Genomic DNA, 17,174 nt, shown 5'->3' with positions numbered 1-17,174 from the left:
CTCCTTCTCCCTTTCCTCGTATTCGCGTTGCTTCTGCTTCTCCTCCAGCTCACGCTGGCTTTGTCTCTCCTCATGTTCCCTCTGTTCCTTACGCTACTCCAGCTCTCTCAGTTGTATCTCTCTCTCCAAGTCCAGCCGCCTGCGCTCCACGGAGGCCGAGCGTCGCCGGGACGATCCCCAGCTGGGGGGTGAGCTTCGCCGGGCCGATCCCCGGCTGGTCGGGGGGGTCACGGTGCCCTCGGTAGCTGGGCTCCTCCTCCCCCTCCCCCTAGGCCTAGGGTGGGAGGTCTCGGGGAGCCCTCAGCGGCCGGCTGACCACTCCCAGCGGGGACAGACACTGGTGCCTGCGCTGCATCTGCCCGGCTGCTTCCCTCAGAGACAGGGACCGGTTCATTCCTGCGATCTCTCTCCTCCAGCCGGACAATCAGCTGGGCCTTGGTGAGCTTCCCACAGTGCAGCCCCCTCTGCTTGCACAGCCCCACCAGGTCACACTTGCGCTGCATGGCATACATCTTCCTGCTGGCCGCTCGCAGGCCGGGGTGCTCGCCGCTCCCCACGGGTTCCAGGGGGACCCCTAGTGTGCCAGTCCTTGAGGTCACCCCCTCTCTGCCAGGGTCGAGCTGCAGACTCCTCCGCCCCTGAGACTGCTCGCTGCGATCCCCCGGGGGACCCTGTTACTGCAAAGTCCTTCTCTCTGGCCACACTCTCCCAGGGGTTAATCGCCCCTTCGTTTTACTGCTCCCCAGTCACTTACTGCAGGAAGCACCGTCCACGGTGTGCAGTCAATCCCACCGCTACCACCAGTTGTCACGGAGTGTAGGTGAGTCAGGCCCTGCACCCCCGGACTCCCTGCCGATTCACCAGGACTCTCAGCCAGCCAGTAAAGCAGAAGGTTTATTTAGACAACAGGAACACAGTCCAACACTGGTCTTGCAGGCACAGATAACAGGATCCCCCCCTGTCAGGTCCATCTTGGGACCCCACAACCCCCATCGGGGATCAGAGCCCTCTCTCCCTGCTTCCCCTCTGTTCCCCAGCCAACTCCGGTCTGCCCAGCCCCCTCCGGCCCCTCCTCTCTGCTCAGCTCCTTTTCCGGGCTAGGAGGTCACCTGACCCCTTTGTCACCTTTAGATGCACCTTTGCAGGGAGGGGCCGGGCCATCCATTGCTAGGAGTCAGAGCTTCAGGCATTTGGCTGCATGGCCTTTTGCTGCTAGATACTTAGGATCTGTCCCCAGCCCCCAGTGCGACCAGTCCCACTTCGTCACAATGATTTAGTTGGGGTTGGTCCTGCTTTGAGCAGGGGGTTGGACTAGATACCTCCTGAGGTCCCTTCCAACCCTGAGATTCCTTGATAAGGATGAAAATGACCCCGAGGTACAGAGCATCACACTCACCCAGCATCTCCCGGGTGGCCGGCACCCCCTAGAGGGGACAGGCCCCTGCCCCATTCCCTGCCCCCCTAAGAGGGGAAAGGCCCCATCCCGTTGCACCGTCGCTCCTCGTACAACCCCCTCCACACCTCCTCCACCCTGTCCAGCGACACCCCGTGCACCACGAAGGCCTCCCCGTACAGACACAGCTCGTCCTTCATGCCGTACACCTGGAATCGGTCGTCGTGCCGGTACCGCAGCCCGGCGGCCAGCGCCAGGAAGCCCAAGTAGACGTCGTCCAGCGGGAAGACGGGGATGCGCTCGGAGGCCGCGGCCAGGGCCGGGACGGTGGCCCTGGGCAGGAGGAACCCACCCCCGGCGGGGAAGTCAGGGTACGTGTCCTGGGGGAACAGGGCGGAGGAGACACGATATTTCCCCCCTCTGAACACGACCGCATGGCACTGGACGTTGCCGTGGATGACGTGGAAGGCGTTGGGCGTCTGGCGCAGGTAGGCCACCAGGGCGGGGGGGTTCACAAACTCGTCATCGTCCCCTGCAGGAGGGAAAAGACACTGGGGAGGGTGCAGCTGGGGTCTGAATGTCCTCCCCAGAGCCAGGGAGAGAACCCAGGAGTCCAGGCTCCCAGCCCCCCTGCTCTAACCCACCAGCCCCCACTCCCCTCCCAGAGCCGGGGAGAGAACCCAGGAATCCTGGCTCCCAGCCCCAGAATCTAACCACCAGCCCCCACTCCCCTCCCAGAGCCGGGGAGAGAACCCAGGCGTCCGGGCTCCCGGCCCCCCCTGCTGTAACCCACCAGCCCCCACTCCCCTCCCAGACCCGGGGCAGGACCCAGGCGTCCGGGCTCACCTTTGAAGATGAAATCCGCCTGCCCACAGCGCGCCCCCACCCAGCGCAGGAAGCAGCGCTCCTTGAGCGACAGGTTGTGGTGGCTCTCGCCGATATCCCACAGCACCACGTCCCCGAACTCCTGGCTCTCCTCCTCCAGCAGCACCATGTGCCGGGGCTCGGGGGACACCCCCAGGAGGAAGACGGCTCGGACCCGGTAGCCCCCCAGCACCCCAGGCCGGGCCCACGTGCGGCGGGCGGTGGCCCGTCTGGCGCTGGACGCTGGGTGGGATTTCATGGCCAGGAGCAGCAGGGGCGGCCCCGGGGGCCCGGTGCAAACCCCATCCCCTGGGATCAGCTCCCGGCACCGGTAGCTCTGCAGCTGGGGGAACTCGGCCCGGAGGGCGGCGGGATCGAAGCGGAAGGTGAAGGTCCCGTCGGGCAGCTCCACCGCGCCGGGGCCGGGGCCGGGGCCGGGGCAAGGGGTCCCCTGCGGGGTCTGCCTCAGTCGGATCCTCATGGTGTGAAGGAGCCAAATTAATGCGCCCCCGATCAGCAGGCTCCGGGCGCCCCAGCGCTTCATGGTCCGCTCCCTCGGGGCTCGGCCGAAAGGGGAAGAGATGCAATTGTGAAACTGGCTGGGGTGTGAGAAAGAAACACGCTCACACCATTTATGGGCAGGTCAAGACTAAATGTCCTCTGGAGCTCGCTGCTGCTGGGGGGCAGAGGGCTGGGGGGGGTCCTCCTCTCTGGCCCCAGCCGGGGGCCGCCTGTCTGCACCCCAAACTCCCCCTCCCCGGCCTGTGACGCAGTCGGGTGTTAGTCACGTTATGTTGCTTGTGAGTCAGACTGTGCCTCAGTTTCCCCGTGTGCTGCACCGACACTTCGGGGGTGGGAATTGGGGGGGGGTGCTGAGGGCCTGGGGCAGGTGAGGCCGCCTGGCTGTTTGCACGGGTGTAAGCTGGGACCCAAGAGGGGGGTGGGACCAGGGACACCGGGGGAAGGGAGAGGCACGAAGGGGGGTGTCGGGGGGGGGGGTGGCAGGCTGCGTGGGGGGGACCGGAAGAAGGGGAGTCCAGGGGGACCGGCCCAGGACACCCCAAGATGGACTTGGCTGTAAGTCACTGATTTCTGTGCTAACGAGCTCTGCCCTACGCTGGGTTCCTGTCGGCGAATAAACCTTCTGTGGCTGACAGTCCCGTCTGACGGGGGAGATGGGGGGCAGGACCCCCTGGCCCCCCCAGGACCCCGCCTGCCCGGCTTTGTGGGGGGCAGGTCCAGAGCAGCGCCCGGGGACCCCATGACAGCGCCCCAGCCCAGAGCCCTCACCCCCCCACACCCTAAACCTCTGCCCCCTCCTGCACCGTGAACCCCACATCCCCGGCCCCACCCCACAGCCCTCACCCCGGCACCTAACCCTCTGCCCCAGCTCTGAACCCCCTTCTGCACCCCAATTCCCTGCCCCAGCCCAGACCCTGCCCCCCAACTCCCTCCCAGAGCTCCACCCCCACACCCCTCCTCCTGCCCCAGCCCAGACCCCCCACCCCAACTTCCTCCCAGAGCCCCCCCCACACCCCCTCCTCCTGCCCCAGCCCAGACCCTGCCCCCCAACTCCCTCCCAGAGCCCCACCCCCACACACCCTCCTCCTGCCCCAGCCCAGACCCCCCACCCCAACTCCCTCCCAGAGCCCCACCCCCACCCCCTTCCTCCTGCCCCAGCCCAGACCCCCCACCCCAACTCCCTCCCAGAGCCCGACCCCCACACTCCCTCCTCCTGCCCCAGCCCAGACCCTGCCCCCCCCCTCCCTCCCATAGCCCCACCCCCACACCCCCTCCTCCTGGCGCTTCCGTTTCCCTGCCCCCCAACTCCCTCCCAGAGCCGGTCCCCCACACCCCCTCCTCCTGCCCCAGCCCAGACCCCCCACCCCAACTCCCTCCCAGAGCCCCACCCCCACACCCCCTCCTCCTGCCCCAGCCCAGACCCCCCACCCCAACTCCCTCCCAGAGCCCCACCCCCACACCCCCTCCTCCTGCCCCAGCCCAGGGCCCCCCCAACTCCCTCCCAGAGCCCCACCCCCACACACCCTCCTCCTGCCCCAGCCCAGACCCCCCCAACTCCCTCCCAGAGCCCCACCCCCACCCCCCCGCGTCCGGCCCCATCCCAGTCGCCCCCCCCCTACGCCCTCCCAGAACCCATCCCCCACACCCCCTCCTCCTGCCCCAGCCCAGACCCTGCACCCCAACTCCCTCCCAGAGCCCCCCTCCTCCTGCCCCAGCCCAGTCCCCCCTCCCCTACTCCCTCCCAGAGCCCGTCCCCCACACCCCCTCCTCCTGCCCCAGCCCAGACCCCCCCACCCCAACTCCCTCCCAGAGCCTGTCCCGCACACCCACTCCTCCTGCCCCAGCCCAGACCCGGCCCCCCAACTCCCTCCCAGATCCCCTCCCCCACACCCCCTCCTCCTGTCCCTGCCCTTACCCCCCATCCCAACTCCCTCCCAGAGCCCCACCCCCACACCCCCTCCTCCTGCCCCAGCCCAGACCCCCCCACCCCAACTCCCTCCCAGAGCCACCCCCCCCCCCCACCGTCCTGCCCCAGCCCTGACCCCCCCACCCCAACTCCCTCCCAGAGCCCCACCCCCACACCCCCTCCTCCTGCCCCAGCCCAGACCCCCCACCCCAACTCCCTCCCAGAGCCCCCCCCCCCCCCCCCCGCCTCCTGCCCCAGCCCAGACCCCCCACCCCAACTCCCTCCCAGAGCCCCACCCGCACTCCCACTCCTCCTGCCCCAGCCCAGACCCTGCCCCCCAACTCCCTCCCAGAGCCCATCCCCCACACCCCCTCCTCCTGTCCCAGCCCAGACCCTGCCCACCAACTCCCTCCCAGAGCCCCCCTCCTCCTGCCCCAGCCCAGACCCCCCACCCCAACTCCCTCCCAGAGCCCGTCCCCCACACCCCCCTCCTCCTGCCCCAGCCCAGACCCCCCACCCCAACTGCCTCCCAGAGCCCCACCCCCACACCCCCTCCTCCTGCCCCAGCCCAGACCCTGCCCCCCAACTCCCTCCCAGAGCCCCACCCCCATACCCCCTCCTCCTGCCCCAGCCCAGACCCCCCCCAACTCCCTCCCAGAGCCCCACCCCCACACCCCCTCCTCCTGCCCCAGCTCAGACCCTGCCCCCAACTCCCTCCCAGAGCCCATCCCCCACACCCCCTCCTCCTGCCCCAGCCCAGACCCTGCCCCCCAACTCCCTCCCAGAGCCCATCCCCCACACCCCCTCCTCCTGCCCCAGCCCAGACCCTGCCCCCCAACTCCCTCCCAGAACCCATCCCCCACACCCCCACCTCCTGCCCCAGCCCAGTCCCTGCCGCCCCAACTCCCTCCCAGAGCCCTTCCCCCACACCCCCTCCTCCTGCCCCAGCCCAGACCCCCCACCCCAACTGTCACGGAGTGTAGGTGAGTCAGGCCCTGCACCCCCGGGCTCCCTGCCGATTCACCAGGACTCTCAGCCAGCCAGTAAAGCAGAAGGTTTATTTAGACGACAGGAACACAGTCCAGGACAGGTCTTGCAGGCACAGATAACAGGATCCCCCCCTGTCAGGTCCATCTTGGGGGCCTCCCAGCCCCCCTCGGGGATCAGAGCCCGGTCTCCCTGCCTCCCCTCTGTTCTCCAGCCAACTCCCATCTTCCCAGCCCCCCTCCGGCCCCTCCTCTCTGCTCAGCTTCTCTCCCGGGCCAGGAGGTCACCTGACCCCTTTGTCTCCCACACCTTGAGATGCACCTTTGCAGGGAGGGGCCGGGCCATCCATTGCTAGGCGACAGAGCGTCAGGCATTCGGCTGCATGGCCTTTTGCTGCTAGATATTTAGGATCTGTCCCCAGCCCCCAGTGCGAACAGTCCCACTTCGTCACACACCCCCCCCTTCGAGACCGAACTGAGCGGGGTCACTCCAGCCAGTGACCTGGGGCAGTTCGAACCCACCTACATTCCCACAGAGGCCCCAGGGTCCCCCCCGATCTGGGGGGAGAGTTACCCCAGGTCATTCCAGTTTCCTGCCCCCCTGTAGGTCGGGGGGGCTCAGGGGCACCTGCAGGTTGCAGGGGGGAAGCCTTATGCCGCCCGCGCCCTTTCCCCACCCCAGTACCCCTGGGGTGCACGCGGGGCTGGGGCCTTCTCCCCACGTTCCAGTCTGGGGGGCTGTGATTTGGGCTCTCTCGGTTCAGAGCCCCCCTTCTGACCCTGGCCCCCCTCCGGACAGGCTCCTCGGGGCGGGGCGAGGGTCTTACAGCCATCTTCCCCCTGTCCCGGGCCTTCCTCCCCCTCTGGCAGGGGGCACAGGAGCGGCAGTGCTGCCGGACATGGGCAAAGACCCCAGGCCAGTAATAGTTCTGCAGCAGCCTCTGCTGGGTACGCCAGGCTCCCGGGTGCCCTGAGGGGGGAATGTCATGGGCCCGGCACAGCAGCTGGTGGCGATACTCCTGGGGTACCACCAGCTGCCTCCTGATCCCCCCTGACTCCATCTTCCCTGGGGGAGCCCATTCTCGGTACAGGAGCCCCTTCTCCCACAGGAACCTTTTCCGGCCACCTCGTCCCATGGTCTGTCCCCCCGCCCCCCCGAGGCTGGCCAGGTCCCCTATCCTCCGCAAGGAGGGGTCTTCCCGCACCGCGGCCTGGTACTCAGCCGCTGGGGCAGGGGCGGGGATCTGCTCTCTCTCACCGGCTGGGTCTGGGGCCACAGCCTCTCTGAGCCCTGTCCCTGGGCGTTTCCTCCCCACCAGGTCAGGGTCCGGCGCCTCGGGCAGAGTGCCTTCCCTGGTGTCAGGGTGCAGAGCCCTGCGTCGGCTCTGACTACGGTTCACGGCCAGGGCACCCCGGGTGTTACTGGGCCAGTCCTCGAGGTCCCCCCCCATTAACACCTCCGTGGGCAAATGTGGGTGCACCCCCACGTGCTTGGGGCCCTCCTTGTCCCCCCACTTTAGGTGCACCCTCGCCACAGGCACCCTGAATGGGGTCCCGATCACACCCCTCAGGGTCAGGTAGGTGTTGGGCACCATCCGATCCAGGCCCACCACCTTGGGCCGGGCCAGCGTCACCTCTGCGCCCGTATCCCAGTACCCTGTGGCCTCCTTCCCGTCTACCTCCAGGGGAACAAGGCACTCGCTCCGGAGGGGCAGCCCCGTGCCCACCCTGTAAACCCCAAACTCAGGGCTGGGAGCATCCAGCCCCTCGGGGGGGTCAACCCGGGGCCCCCCTCCCTCCTTCGCAGGGGTTACGCGGCCAGCCCCCCTTCCCTGCGAACACTGCCCCTCATCCTGCTGGGTCTCTACCAAGTTGACCCGGTGTGGGGTTGGCCTGCTCAGTTTGTCCCGGAGCTTGGGGCACTGGCCCCGTACGTGGCCCGGTTGGCCACATTGATAGCAGCCCATGTCTCGTGGGTCCCCTCGAGTGGGACGGCTGGACCTGACGCCAGATGTTTCCCTTTGGTGGGGGCCCTCCCTCGGCTCCTTCTGGGAGGTCCCATGGTGACTCTCTCTCTGCGTTGAGGCCGACCTGCTCCTTCGAGACTCCTCCCTGCCATCCCCCGCCCGACTGTCCATGTATTGGTCGGCCAGCTGGCCTGCATGCTGCGGGTTCTCCGGCTTTTGGTCCATCAACCACAGCCTCAGGTCCGACGGGCACTGCTCATACAGGTGCTCCAGTACGAATAGGTCAAGCAGGTCCTCTCTGGTTTGGGCCCCAGCCGTCCACTTGCGGGCGTACCCCTGCGCCCGGTTGACCAGTTGGAGGTATGTGACCTCCCGGGTCTTACGTTGACCCCGGAACCTCTTCCGGTACATCTCCGGGGTCAGCCCAAACTCGCGGAGCAGGGCCTCTTTGAACAGGTTGTAGTCCCCCGCCTCCGCCGCTCTCATTCGGCTGTACACCTCCACGGCGGTGGAGTCCAGTAAGGGGGTGAGGCGCCGGATCCTGTCTGCAGGGTCCACCTGGTGCAGCGCGCAGGCGTTCTCAAAGGCCGTCAGGAAGGTGTCTATGTCCTCCCCCTCCTTCCGCCGGGCCAGGAAGCTCTTATCGAAGCTCTTTGTAGGCTTGGGCCCCCCCTCACTCGCCGCAGCCGGGGCCTCCCTGTTGTTCAGCTGGGCCAGGGCCAGCTCATGTTTACGTTGCTTCTCCTTCTCCCTCTCCTCGTATTCGCGTTGCTTCTGCTTCTCCCTCTCCTCGTATTCGCGTTGCTTCTGCTTCTCCTCCAGCTCACGCTGGCTTTGTCTTTCCTCATGTTCCCTCTGTTCCTTACGCTCCTCCAGCTCTCTCAGTTGTATCTCTCTCTCCAAGTCCAGCCGCCTGCGCTCCACGGAGGCCGAGCGTCGCCGGGACGATCCCCGGCTGGGGGGTGAGCTTCGCCGGGACGATCCCCGGCTGGTCGGGGGGGTCACGGTGCCCTCGGTAGCTGGGCTCCTCCTCCCCCTAGGCCTAGGGGTGGGGGGGTCTCAGGGAGCCCTCAGCGGCCGGCTGACCACTCCCAGCGGGGACAGACACTGGTGCCTGCGCTGCATCTGCCCGGCTGCTTCCCTCAGAGACAGGGACCGGTTCATTCCTGCGATCTCCCTCCTCCAGCCGGGCAATCAGCTGGGCCTTGGTGAGTTTCCCACTGCGCAGTCCTCTCCGCTGGCACAGCCCCACCAGGTCGCACTTGCGCTGCGTGGCATACATCTTCCTGCTGGCCGCTCGCAGGCCGGGGTGCTCGCCGCTCCCCACGGGTTTCAGGGGGACCCCTACTGTGCCAGTCCTTGAGGTCACCCCCTCTCTGCCAGGGTCGAGCAGCAGCCCCCTCCACCCCTGGGATCACTCACTGTGATCCCCCGGGGGACCCTGTTACTGCAAAGTCCTGCTCTCTGGTCACACTCGCCCAGGGGTGAATCGCCCCTTCGTTTTACTGCTCCCCAGTCACTTACTGCAGGAAGCACCGTCCACGGGGTGCCGCCGATCCCACCGCTGCCACCAGTTGTCACGGAGTGTAGGTGAGTCAGACCCTGCACCCCCGGGCTCCCTGCCGATTCACCAGGACTCTCAGCCAGCCAGTAAAGCAGAAGGTTTATTTAGACAACAGGAACACAGTCCAGCACTGGTCTTGCAGGCACAGATAACAGGATCCCCCCCTGTCAGGTCCATCTTGGGACCCCACAACCCCCATCGGGGATCAGAGCCCTCTCTCCCTGCTTCCCCTCTGTTCCCCAGCCAACTCCGGTCTGCCCAGCCCCCTCCGGCCCCTCCTCTCTGCTCAGCTCCTTTTCCGGGCTAGGAGGTCACCTGACCCCTTTGTCTCCAACACCTTGAGATGCACCTTTGCAGGGAGGGGCCGGGCCATCCGTTGCTAGGCGACAGAGCGTCAGGCCTTTGGCTGCATGGCCTTTTGCTGCTAGATACTTAGGATCTGTACCCAGCCCCCAGTGCGAACAGTCCCACTTTGTCACAATGATTTAGTTGGGGTTGGTCCTGCTTTGAGCAGGGGGTTGGACTAGATACCTCCTGAGGTCCCTTCCCACCCTGATCTTCCTTGATAAGGATGAAAATGACCCCGAGGTACAGAGCATCACACTCACCCAGCATCTCCCGGGTGGCCGGCGCCCCCTAGAGGGGACAGGCCCCTGCCCCATTCCCTGCCCCCCTAAGAGGGGAAAGGCCCCATCCCGTTGCACCGTCGCTCCTCGTACAACCCCCTCCACACCTCCTCCGCCCTGTCCAGCAACACCCCGTGCACCACGAAGGCCTCCCCGTACAGACACAGCTCGTCCTTCATGCCGTACACCTGGAATCGGTCGTCGTGCCGGTACCGCAGCCCGGCGGCCAGCACCAGGAAGCCCAAGTAGACGTCGTCCAGCGGGAAGACGGGGATGCGCTCGGAGGCCGCGGCCAGGGCCGGGACGGTGACCCTGGGCAGGAGGAACCCGCCCCCGGCGGGGAAGTCGGGGTACGTGTCCTGGGGGAACAGGGCGGAGGAGACACGATATTTCCCCCCTCTGAACACGACCGCATGGCACTGGATGTTGCCGTGGATGACGTGGGCGGCGTTGGGCGTCTGGTGCAGGTAGGCCACCAGGGCGGGGGGGTTCACAAACTCGTCATCGTCCCCTGCAGGAGGGAAAAGACGCTGGGGAGGGTGCAGCTGGGGGCTGAATGTCCTCCCCAGAGCCAGGGAGAGAACCCAGGAGTCCTGGCTCCCAGCCCCCCCTGCTCCAACCCACCACCCCCACTCCCCTCCCGGAGCCAGGGAGAGAACCCAGGAGTCCTGGCTCCCAGCCCCCCCTGCTCCAACCCACCAGCCCCCACTCCCCTCCCAGACCCGGGGCAGGACCCAGGCGTCCGGGCTCACCTTTGAAGATGAAATCCGCCTGCCCGCAGCGCGCCCCCACCCAGCGCAGGAAGCAGCGCTCCTTGAGCGACAGGTTGTGGTGGCTCTCGCCGATATCCCACAGCACCACGTCCCCGAACTCCTGGCTCTCCTCCTCCAGCAGGGCCATGTCCCGGGGCTCGGGGGACACCCCCACGAGGAAGACGGCTCGGACCCGGTAGCCCCCCAGCACCCCGGGCCGGGCCCACGTGCGGCGGGCGGTGGCCCGTCTGGCGCTGGATGCTGGGTGGGATTTCACGGCCAGGAGCAGCAGGGGCGGCCCCGGGGGCCCGGTGCAAACCCCGTCCCCTGGGATCAGCTCCCGGCACCGGTAGCTCTGCAGCTGGGGGAACTCGGCCCGGAAGGCGGCGGGATCCAAGCGGAAGGTGAAGGTCCCGTCGGGCAGCTCCACCGCGCCGGGGCCGGGGCAAGGGGTCCCCTGCGGGGTCTGTCTCAGTTTGAGCCTCACGGTGTGAAGGAGCCAAATTAACGCCGCCCCGACCAGCAGGATCCAGGCTCCCCAGCGCCTCATCTCCGCTCCCCCCTGGGCCTCGGCTGGAAGTGAAATGGGCCCGGGGGGTGTTGCACAAACCCGGCGGGTGTTGCACCCTTTGACCCTCACGGGGTGAAGCAGCCCCCCCCCCCCCCCCCGCTATCAGGCAGCAGCATCAGGGCGGGGGCTTCGGTTTCAGTTCCTCCCGGGCCTTGGCCACAAGGGAACGAAAGGCAGATGCCAGAGATAGAGAGATGTGTTCAAATACTTGTGCACAGGCAAAGACTGAACAGAGAACCCAGGAGTCCTGGCTCCCCACCCCCTCTGCTCTAACCCACCAGCCACCAGTCCCCTCCCAGAGCTGGGGAGAGAACCCAGGAGTCCTGGCTCCCAGCCCCCCCTCTGCTCTAACCCACCAGCCCCCACTCCCCTCCCAGAGCCGGGGAGAGAACCCAGGAATCCTGGCTCCCAGCCCCAGAATCTAACCACCAGCCCCCACTCCCCTCCCAGAGCCGGGGCGAGGACCCAGGCGTCCGGGCTCACCTTTGAAGATGAAATCGGCCTGCCCGCAGCGCGCCCCCACCCAGCGCAGGAAGCAGCGCTCCTTGAGCGACAGGTTGTGGTGGCTCTCGGCGATATCCCACAGCACCACGTCCCCGAACTCCTGGCTCTCCTCCTCCAGCAGGGCCATGTCCCGGGGCTCGGGGGACACCCCCACGAGGAAGACGGCTCGGACCCGGTAGCTCCCCAGCACCCCGGGCCGGGCCCACGTGCGGCGGGCGGTGGCCCGTCTGGCGCTGGACGCTGGGTGGGATTTCACGGCCAGGAGCAGCAGGGGCGGCCCCGGGGGCCCGGTGCAAACCCCGTCCCCTGGGATCAGCTCCCGGCACCGGTAGCTCTGCAGCTGGGGGAACTCGGCCCGGAAGGCGGCGGGATCCAAGCGGAAGGTGAAGGTCCCGTCGGGCAGCTCCACCGCGCCGGGGCTGGGGCAAGGGGTCCCCTGCGGGGTCTGTCTCAGTTTGAGCCTCACGGTGTGAAGGAGCCAAATTAACGCCCCCCCAATCATCAGCATCAGCATCAGCATCCGGGCGCTGCCGCGCTTCATCGCGCGCTCCCTCGGGGCTCGGCCAAAAGGGTGCGAAAAAGAAACAAACTCACACCATTTATGGGCAGGTCAAGACTAAATGTAGGACCCAGGAGTCCTGGCTCCCAGCCCCCCCTGCTCTAACCACTAGCCCACAATCCGCTTCCAGCGCTGGGGAGAGAACCCAGGAGTCCTGGCTCTCAGCCCCCCACTCTCCTCCCAGAGCCAGGGAGAGAACCCAGGAGTCCTGGCTCCCAGCCCCCCCCATTCCGGACCACGGGCCAGACGCTTGTCTGGGGGGCTGAAGCACTCGCCGGCCGAGCCGGTTGCTCCAATCCAGCCGCCCGAATCGCCGCGGTTATCGGTCGCCAGCCTCCGGGGCCGATTTTCCGACACGGGAGCAGGACTCTGATGCCCCGTCCCCGACGCTGCCCCCAGCCCAGACGTTCCTCCCCCCGGGGCCGCGGAGGCCGGGCCAAACCCACCCGGCCGAACCTCGAGCCGTGCGCGGCAGACGCCGGTGTGCCCGGCGAGAGGCTACGGTGAGGGGGCCACACGTGTGCTGCCGAGGGGAAAGGGGGGCCCTCCCCCGGAGCTCGCTCGCTGCTGCTGGGGGGCAGAGGACTGGGGGGGGGTCCTCCTCTCTGGCCCCAGCCGGGGGCCGCCTGTCTGCACCCCAAACTCCCCCTCCCCCGCCTGTGACGCAGACCCTGCCCCCCAACTCCCTGCCAGAGCCCGACCCCCAACCTCCTCCTCCTGCCCCAGCCCAGACCCTGCCCCCCAACTCCCTCCCAGAGCCCCCCCCACAGCCCCTCCTCCTGCCCCAGCCCGGACCCTGCACCCCCTCCAGGCCGGCTCTGAACTTGGAAACTCAGCCAGGCCGAGATCCCCGCGGACGATCAAAAACCGAAGCCTGGGCCGTGTCCCCGAACATCACAACGGCCGCACGGGGTCAGAGCAAAGGTCCATCTACCCCCGGGTCCCGTCTGCTGACAGCGGCCGACGCCGGGTGCCCCGGAGGGAACGAACAGAGCCGGGAATCCCCAAGTGACCCACCCCCAGCCGCCCATTGCCAGCTCCGGGCAAACAGAGGCAGGGACCCCCTCCCTGCGCAGCCTGGCTCATCGCCACTGACGGACCCGTCCTCCGTGAACTTCTTCGACCCCTGGTCTAGTCAGCGTCCCCCGGCGAGGAGTTCCCCAGGTTAACAGGGCGTCGGGTGAGGAAATAGGTCTCTGGGTTTGTTGGAAACCTGCCGCCTTTTGGTTGCATTGGGTGACCCCCCAAGTCCTTGTGTAAACCACACTTCCCCACCCACTCTCTCCGCACCAGCCCCGAGTTTATCGACCGCTCTCCTACCCCCTCTTCGCCGTCTCTTTTCCGAGCTGAGGTTCTCGGCTCCTGGGTTCTCTCCTCGGCGCTGGGAGGGAGTGGGGGCTGGTGCGTTGGAGCAGGGGGGGCTGGGAGCCAGGACTCCTGGGTTCTCTCCCCGGCTCTGGGAGAGGAGTGGGGGCTGGTGGGTTAGAGCAAGGGGGGCTGGGAGCCAGGACTCCTGGGTTCTGTCCCTGGTGCTGGGAGGGAGTGGGGGCTGGTGGGTTGGAGCAGGGGGGGCTGGGAGCCAGGATGCCTGGGTTCTCTACCGGCTCTGCGAGGGGAGTGGGGCCTGGTGGGTTAAAGCAGGGGGGCTGGCAGCCAGGACTCCTGGGTTCTTTCCCCAGTGCTGGGAGTGGAGTGGGGGCTGGTGGTTAGAGCAGGGGGGGCTGGGAGCCAGGACTCCTGGGTTCTCCCCCCAGCTCTGGGAGGGGAGTGGGGGGCTGGTGGTGAGAGGAGGGGGGGGGGCTGGGAGCCAGGACTCCTGGGTTCTCTCCCGGGTGCTGGGAGGGGAGTGGAGGCTGGTGGGTTAGAGCGGGGGGGCTGGGAGCCAGGACTCCTGGGTTCTTTCCCCAGTGCTGGGAGTGGAGTGGGGGCTGGTGGTTCGAGCAGGGGGGGCTGGGAGCCAGGATGCCTGGGTTCTCTACCGGCTCTGCGAGGGGAGTGGGGGCTGGTGGGTTAGAGCAGAGGGGCTGGCAGCCAGGACTCCTGGGTTCTCTCCCCGGTGCTGGGAGGGGAGTGGAGGCTGGTGGGTTAGAACGGGGGGCGCTGGGAGCCAGGACTCCTGGGTTCTCTCCCCGGCTCTGGGAGGGGAGTGGGGGGCTGGTGGTGAGAGGAGGGGGGGGGGCTGGGAGCCAGGACTCCTGGGTTCTCTCCCCGGCGCTTGCTAATCTCTCCTTGTACGGCAGCCGTTCCAGAGCCCAAATCCGTTCCCTTGCCCTTTTCTGTCTGTCTCTGATCTTTTTCTGAGCTGGGACGAGCACATGTGCTCGCAGGACAACTCTGACGCCTGGTGGCCGAAGGGAGCCAGCGGTCGTCGTCCCGGACTCCTGGGTTCTGACCCGGGCCGCCCCCCTTTTCGATCGAGTGAATTGCGGCTCTATTGCGGTGGGACTGCCCCGAGACCAGACGCCCCGGCGGGGAACAGAGCAGGCGCCGCGGATCGGCCGCTAATGACTCGATACCGGCTCGGACTCGGGGTGACGATTTCGGACGTCCTGGCCCCGTGGCTGAAATCTCATCCATAAGAGGAGGCGCCCTGGGATCAATCTCTGCCCGGGCGGACGTGTCGGGTTCCCCCCGATTTCCTCCGCGCGCCGCCGGGAGGGGAGCAGCGACGGGACCCCTGCTTTGGGCTCGGAGGACGCCGAGTGCCGGGGCGCGGGGAACATCAACGCCGGGCCGGACCCTGCCCAGAGACGGCGTCTCCGCCGCTTGCCAGGAGTTCACTGGACACCGCGTTTTTCCACCTTTTCCTGCGCGCGTTTCCCAGGGGACGCCGGAGCCCCGACCCCGGAGCCGCGTGTAACAGGGCGAAATGTCGGGCACATTGAGGGGAGTTACCGTGTTTGAAGGAACCGCAGGACGCCTGGGTTCTCTCGGCTGCTGTTCGGCAGGGGGGCTGGGAGCCAGGACACCTGGGTTCGTTCCCCGGCTCTGGGAAGGGAGTGGGGGCTGGGGGGTGAGAGCCAGGACTCCTGGGTTACATAACTACTCCTCCCCAGTGTTTGTTCAACACACCCCAGGCTAGTTCTCACCTGCCTTTGATTCATTGACATTCAGCCAAGCCCTGGGGGGAGCGGAGATGAGGCGCTCGGGCACCCGGATCCTGCTGATCGCGGGCCCATTAATTTGGCTCCTTCACACCATGAGGATCCGACTGAGGCAGACCCCGCAGGGGACCCCTGGCCCCAGCCCCGACCCCGGCCCCAGCCCCGGCCCCGGCACGGTGGAGCTGCACCACGGGACCTTCACCTTCCGCTTGGATCCCGCCGCCTTCCGGGCCGAGTTCCCCCAGCTGCAGAGCTACCGGTGCCGGGAGCTGATCCCAGGGGACGGGGTTTGCACCGGGCCCCCGGGGCCGCCCCTGCTGCTCCTGGCCGTGAAATCCCACCCAGCGTCCAGCGCCAGACGGGCCACCGCCCGCCGCACGTGGGCCCGGCCCGGGGTGCTGGGGGGCTACCGGGTCCGAGCCGTCTTCCTCGTGGGGGTGTCCCCCGAGCCCCGGCACATGGCCCTGCTGGAGGAGGAGAGCCAGGAGTTCGGGGATGTGGTGCTGTGGGATATCGGCGAGAGCCACCCCAACCTGTCGCTCAAGGAGCGCTGCTTCCTGCGCTGGGTGGGGGCGCGCTGCGGGCAGGCCGATTTCATCTTCAAAGGTGAGCCCGGACGCCTGGGTCCTGCCCCGGCTCTGGGAGGGGACTGGGGGCTGGTGGGTTACAGCATGGGGGGCTGGGAGCCAGGACTCCTGGGTTCTCTCCCTGGCTCTGGGAAGGGAGTGGCGGCTGGTGGGTTAGAGCAGGGGGGCTGGGAGCCAGGACTCCTGGGTTCTCTCCCCGGCTCTGGGAGGAGAGTGGGTGCTGGTGGGTTAGAGCAGGGGTGGCTGGGAGCCAGGACTCCTGGGTTCTCTCCCCGGCTCTGGGAGGGGAGTGGGGGATGGTGGGTTAGAGCAGGGGGGGCTGGGAGCCAGGACTCCTGGGTTCTCTCCCCGGCTCTGGGAGGGAAGTGGGGGCTGGTGGGTTAGAGCAGGGGGGGCTGGGAGCCAGGACTCCTGGGTTCTCTCCCCAGCTCTGGGAGGGGAGTGGGGGCTGGTGGGTTAGAGCAGGGGGGGCTGGGAGCCAGGACTCCTGGGTTCTCTCCCCGGCTCTGGGAGGGGAGTGGGGACTGGTGGGTCAGAGCAGGGGGGGCTGGGAGCCCGGACTCCTGGGTTCTGACCCAGCTGCACCCTCCCCAGCGTCTTTTCCCTCCTGCAGGGGACGATGACGAGTTTGTGAACCCCCCCGCCCTGGTGCCCTACCTGCGCCAGACGCCCAACGCCGCCCACGTCATCCACGGCAACATCCAGCGCTTTGCGGTCGTGTTCAGAGGGGGGAAATATCGCGTCTCCTCCGCCCTGTTCCCCGAGGACACGTACCCCGACTTCCCCGCCGGGGGCGGGTTCCTCCTGCCCAGGGCCAGCGTCCCGGCCCTGGCCGCGGCCTCCGAGCGCATCCCCGTCTTCCCGCTGGACGACGTCTACTTGGGCTTCCTGGCGCTGGCCGCCGGGCTGCGGTACCGGCACGACGCCCGATTCCGGGTGTACGGCATGAAGGACGAGCTGTGTCTGTACGGGGAGGCCTTCGTGGTGCACGGGGTGTCGCTGGACAGGGTGGAGGAGGTGTGGAGGGGGTTGTACACGGAGCGACGGTGCAACGGGATGGGGCCTCTCCCCTCTTAGGGGGGCGGGGAATGGGGCAGGGGCCTGTCCCCTCTGGGGGGCGCCGGCTCCCACCCGGCCCCAGGGCAGGGACTGGTTGGCTCTAGGGGGGGCGAATTTGGCGCGGGGGCTTTTTCCCAAGTATCTGGATTAAATGTGATTTCTTGTGCCCTACTTTTGACTCATTATTGTCAGGATTCAGAGTCTGCTGGG

At 67.6% G+C, this 17,174-nt stretch overlaps 3 protein-coding genes across 4 annotated transcripts; 1 reads left to right on the top strand and 2 right to left on the bottom strand.

Annotated features, from left to right (window-relative positions):
- Nucleotides 1-1,336: 1,336 nt before the first annotated feature.
- LOC123361371 (UDP-GlcNAc:betaGal beta-1,3-N-acetylglucosaminyltransferase 9-like) lies at nt 1,337-2,905 on the bottom strand. The gene is made up of 2 exons (XM_045001387.1): nt 2,240-2,905; nt 1,337-1,925 (listed from the first exon to the last, which is right to left on the bottom strand). The coding sequence occupies exons 1-2, from the start codon at nt 2,799-2,801 to the stop codon at nt 1,462-1,464; spliced, it is 1,026 nt and encodes a 341-aa protein (XP_044857322.1). The 5' UTR covers nt 2,802-2,905; the 3' UTR covers nt 1,337-1,461.
- Nucleotides 2,906-9,634: 6,729 nt separating this feature from the next.
- Nucleotides 9,635-12,167, bottom strand: LOC123361373 (acetylgalactosaminyl-O-glycosyl-glycoprotein beta-1,3-N-acetylglucosaminyltransferase-like). Of its 2 annotated transcripts, none has more exons than XM_045001390.1 (2): nt 11,635-12,167; nt 9,635-10,339 (listed from the first exon to the last, which is right to left on the bottom strand). In XM_045001390.1, the coding sequence occupies exons 1-2, from the start codon at nt 12,161-12,163 to the stop codon at nt 9,876-9,878; spliced, it is 993 nt and encodes a 330-aa protein (XP_044857325.1). In that variant the 5' UTR covers nt 12,164-12,167; the 3' UTR covers nt 9,635-9,875. The 2 variants fall into 2 exon arrangements, with proteins under 2 accessions (XP_044857325.1, XP_044857324.1); XM_045001389.1 differs by lacking the exon at nt 11,635-12,167 and adding an exon at nt 10,581-11,449.
- Nucleotides 12,168-14,456: 2,289 nt separating this feature from the next.
- LOC123361369 (acetylgalactosaminyl-O-glycosyl-glycoprotein beta-1,3-N-acetylglucosaminyltransferase-like) lies at nt 14,457-17,034 on the top strand. The gene is made up of 2 exons (XM_045001384.1): nt 14,457-15,924; nt 16,519-17,034. The coding sequence occupies exons 1-2, from the start codon at nt 15,351-15,353 to the stop codon at nt 16,980-16,982; spliced, it is 1,038 nt and encodes a 345-aa protein (XP_044857319.1). The 5' UTR covers nt 14,457-15,350; the 3' UTR covers nt 16,983-17,034.
- The last annotated feature ends 140 nt before the right edge of the window (nt 17,035-17,174 follow it).

The sequence above is a fragment of the Mauremys mutica genome, unplaced genomic scaffold, assembly GCF_020497125.1.
Source record: "Mauremys mutica isolate MM-2020 ecotype Southern unplaced genomic scaffold, ASM2049712v1 Super-Scaffold_100475, whole genome shotgun sequence".
NCBI lineage: Eukaryota > Metazoa > Chordata > Testudines > Geoemydidae > Mauremys > Mauremys mutica.
This window is presented reverse-complemented; position numbering and strand designations above follow the sequence as displayed.

Bases quoted from the DNA above. Each gene is read 5' to 3' on its own strand.
- LOC123361371 (XM_045001387.1), bottom strand. From the start codon at position 2,801: ATGAAGCGCTGGGGCGCCCGGAGCCTGCTGATCGGGGGCGCATTAATT. The intron at 1,926-2,239 runs GTGAGCCCGGAC...TCCCTCCTGCAG, and splicing joins GGCGGATTTCATCTTCAAAG to GGGACGATGACGAGTTTGTG.
- LOC123361373 (XM_045001389.1), bottom strand. From the start codon at position 11,130: ATGAGGCGCTGGGGAGCCTGGATCCTGCTGGTCGGGGCGGCGTTAATT. The intron at 10,340-10,580 runs GTGAGCCCGGAC...TCCCTCCTGCAG, and splicing joins GGCGGATTTCATCTTCAAAG to GGGACGATGACGAGTTTGTG.
- LOC123361369 (XM_045001384.1), top strand. From the start codon at position 15,351: ATGAGGCGCTCGGGCACCCGGATCCTGCTGATCGCGGGCCCATTAATT. The intron at 15,925-16,518 runs GTGAGCCCGGAC...TCCCTCCTGCAG, and splicing joins GGCCGATTTCATCTTCAAAG to GGGACGATGACGAGTTTGTG.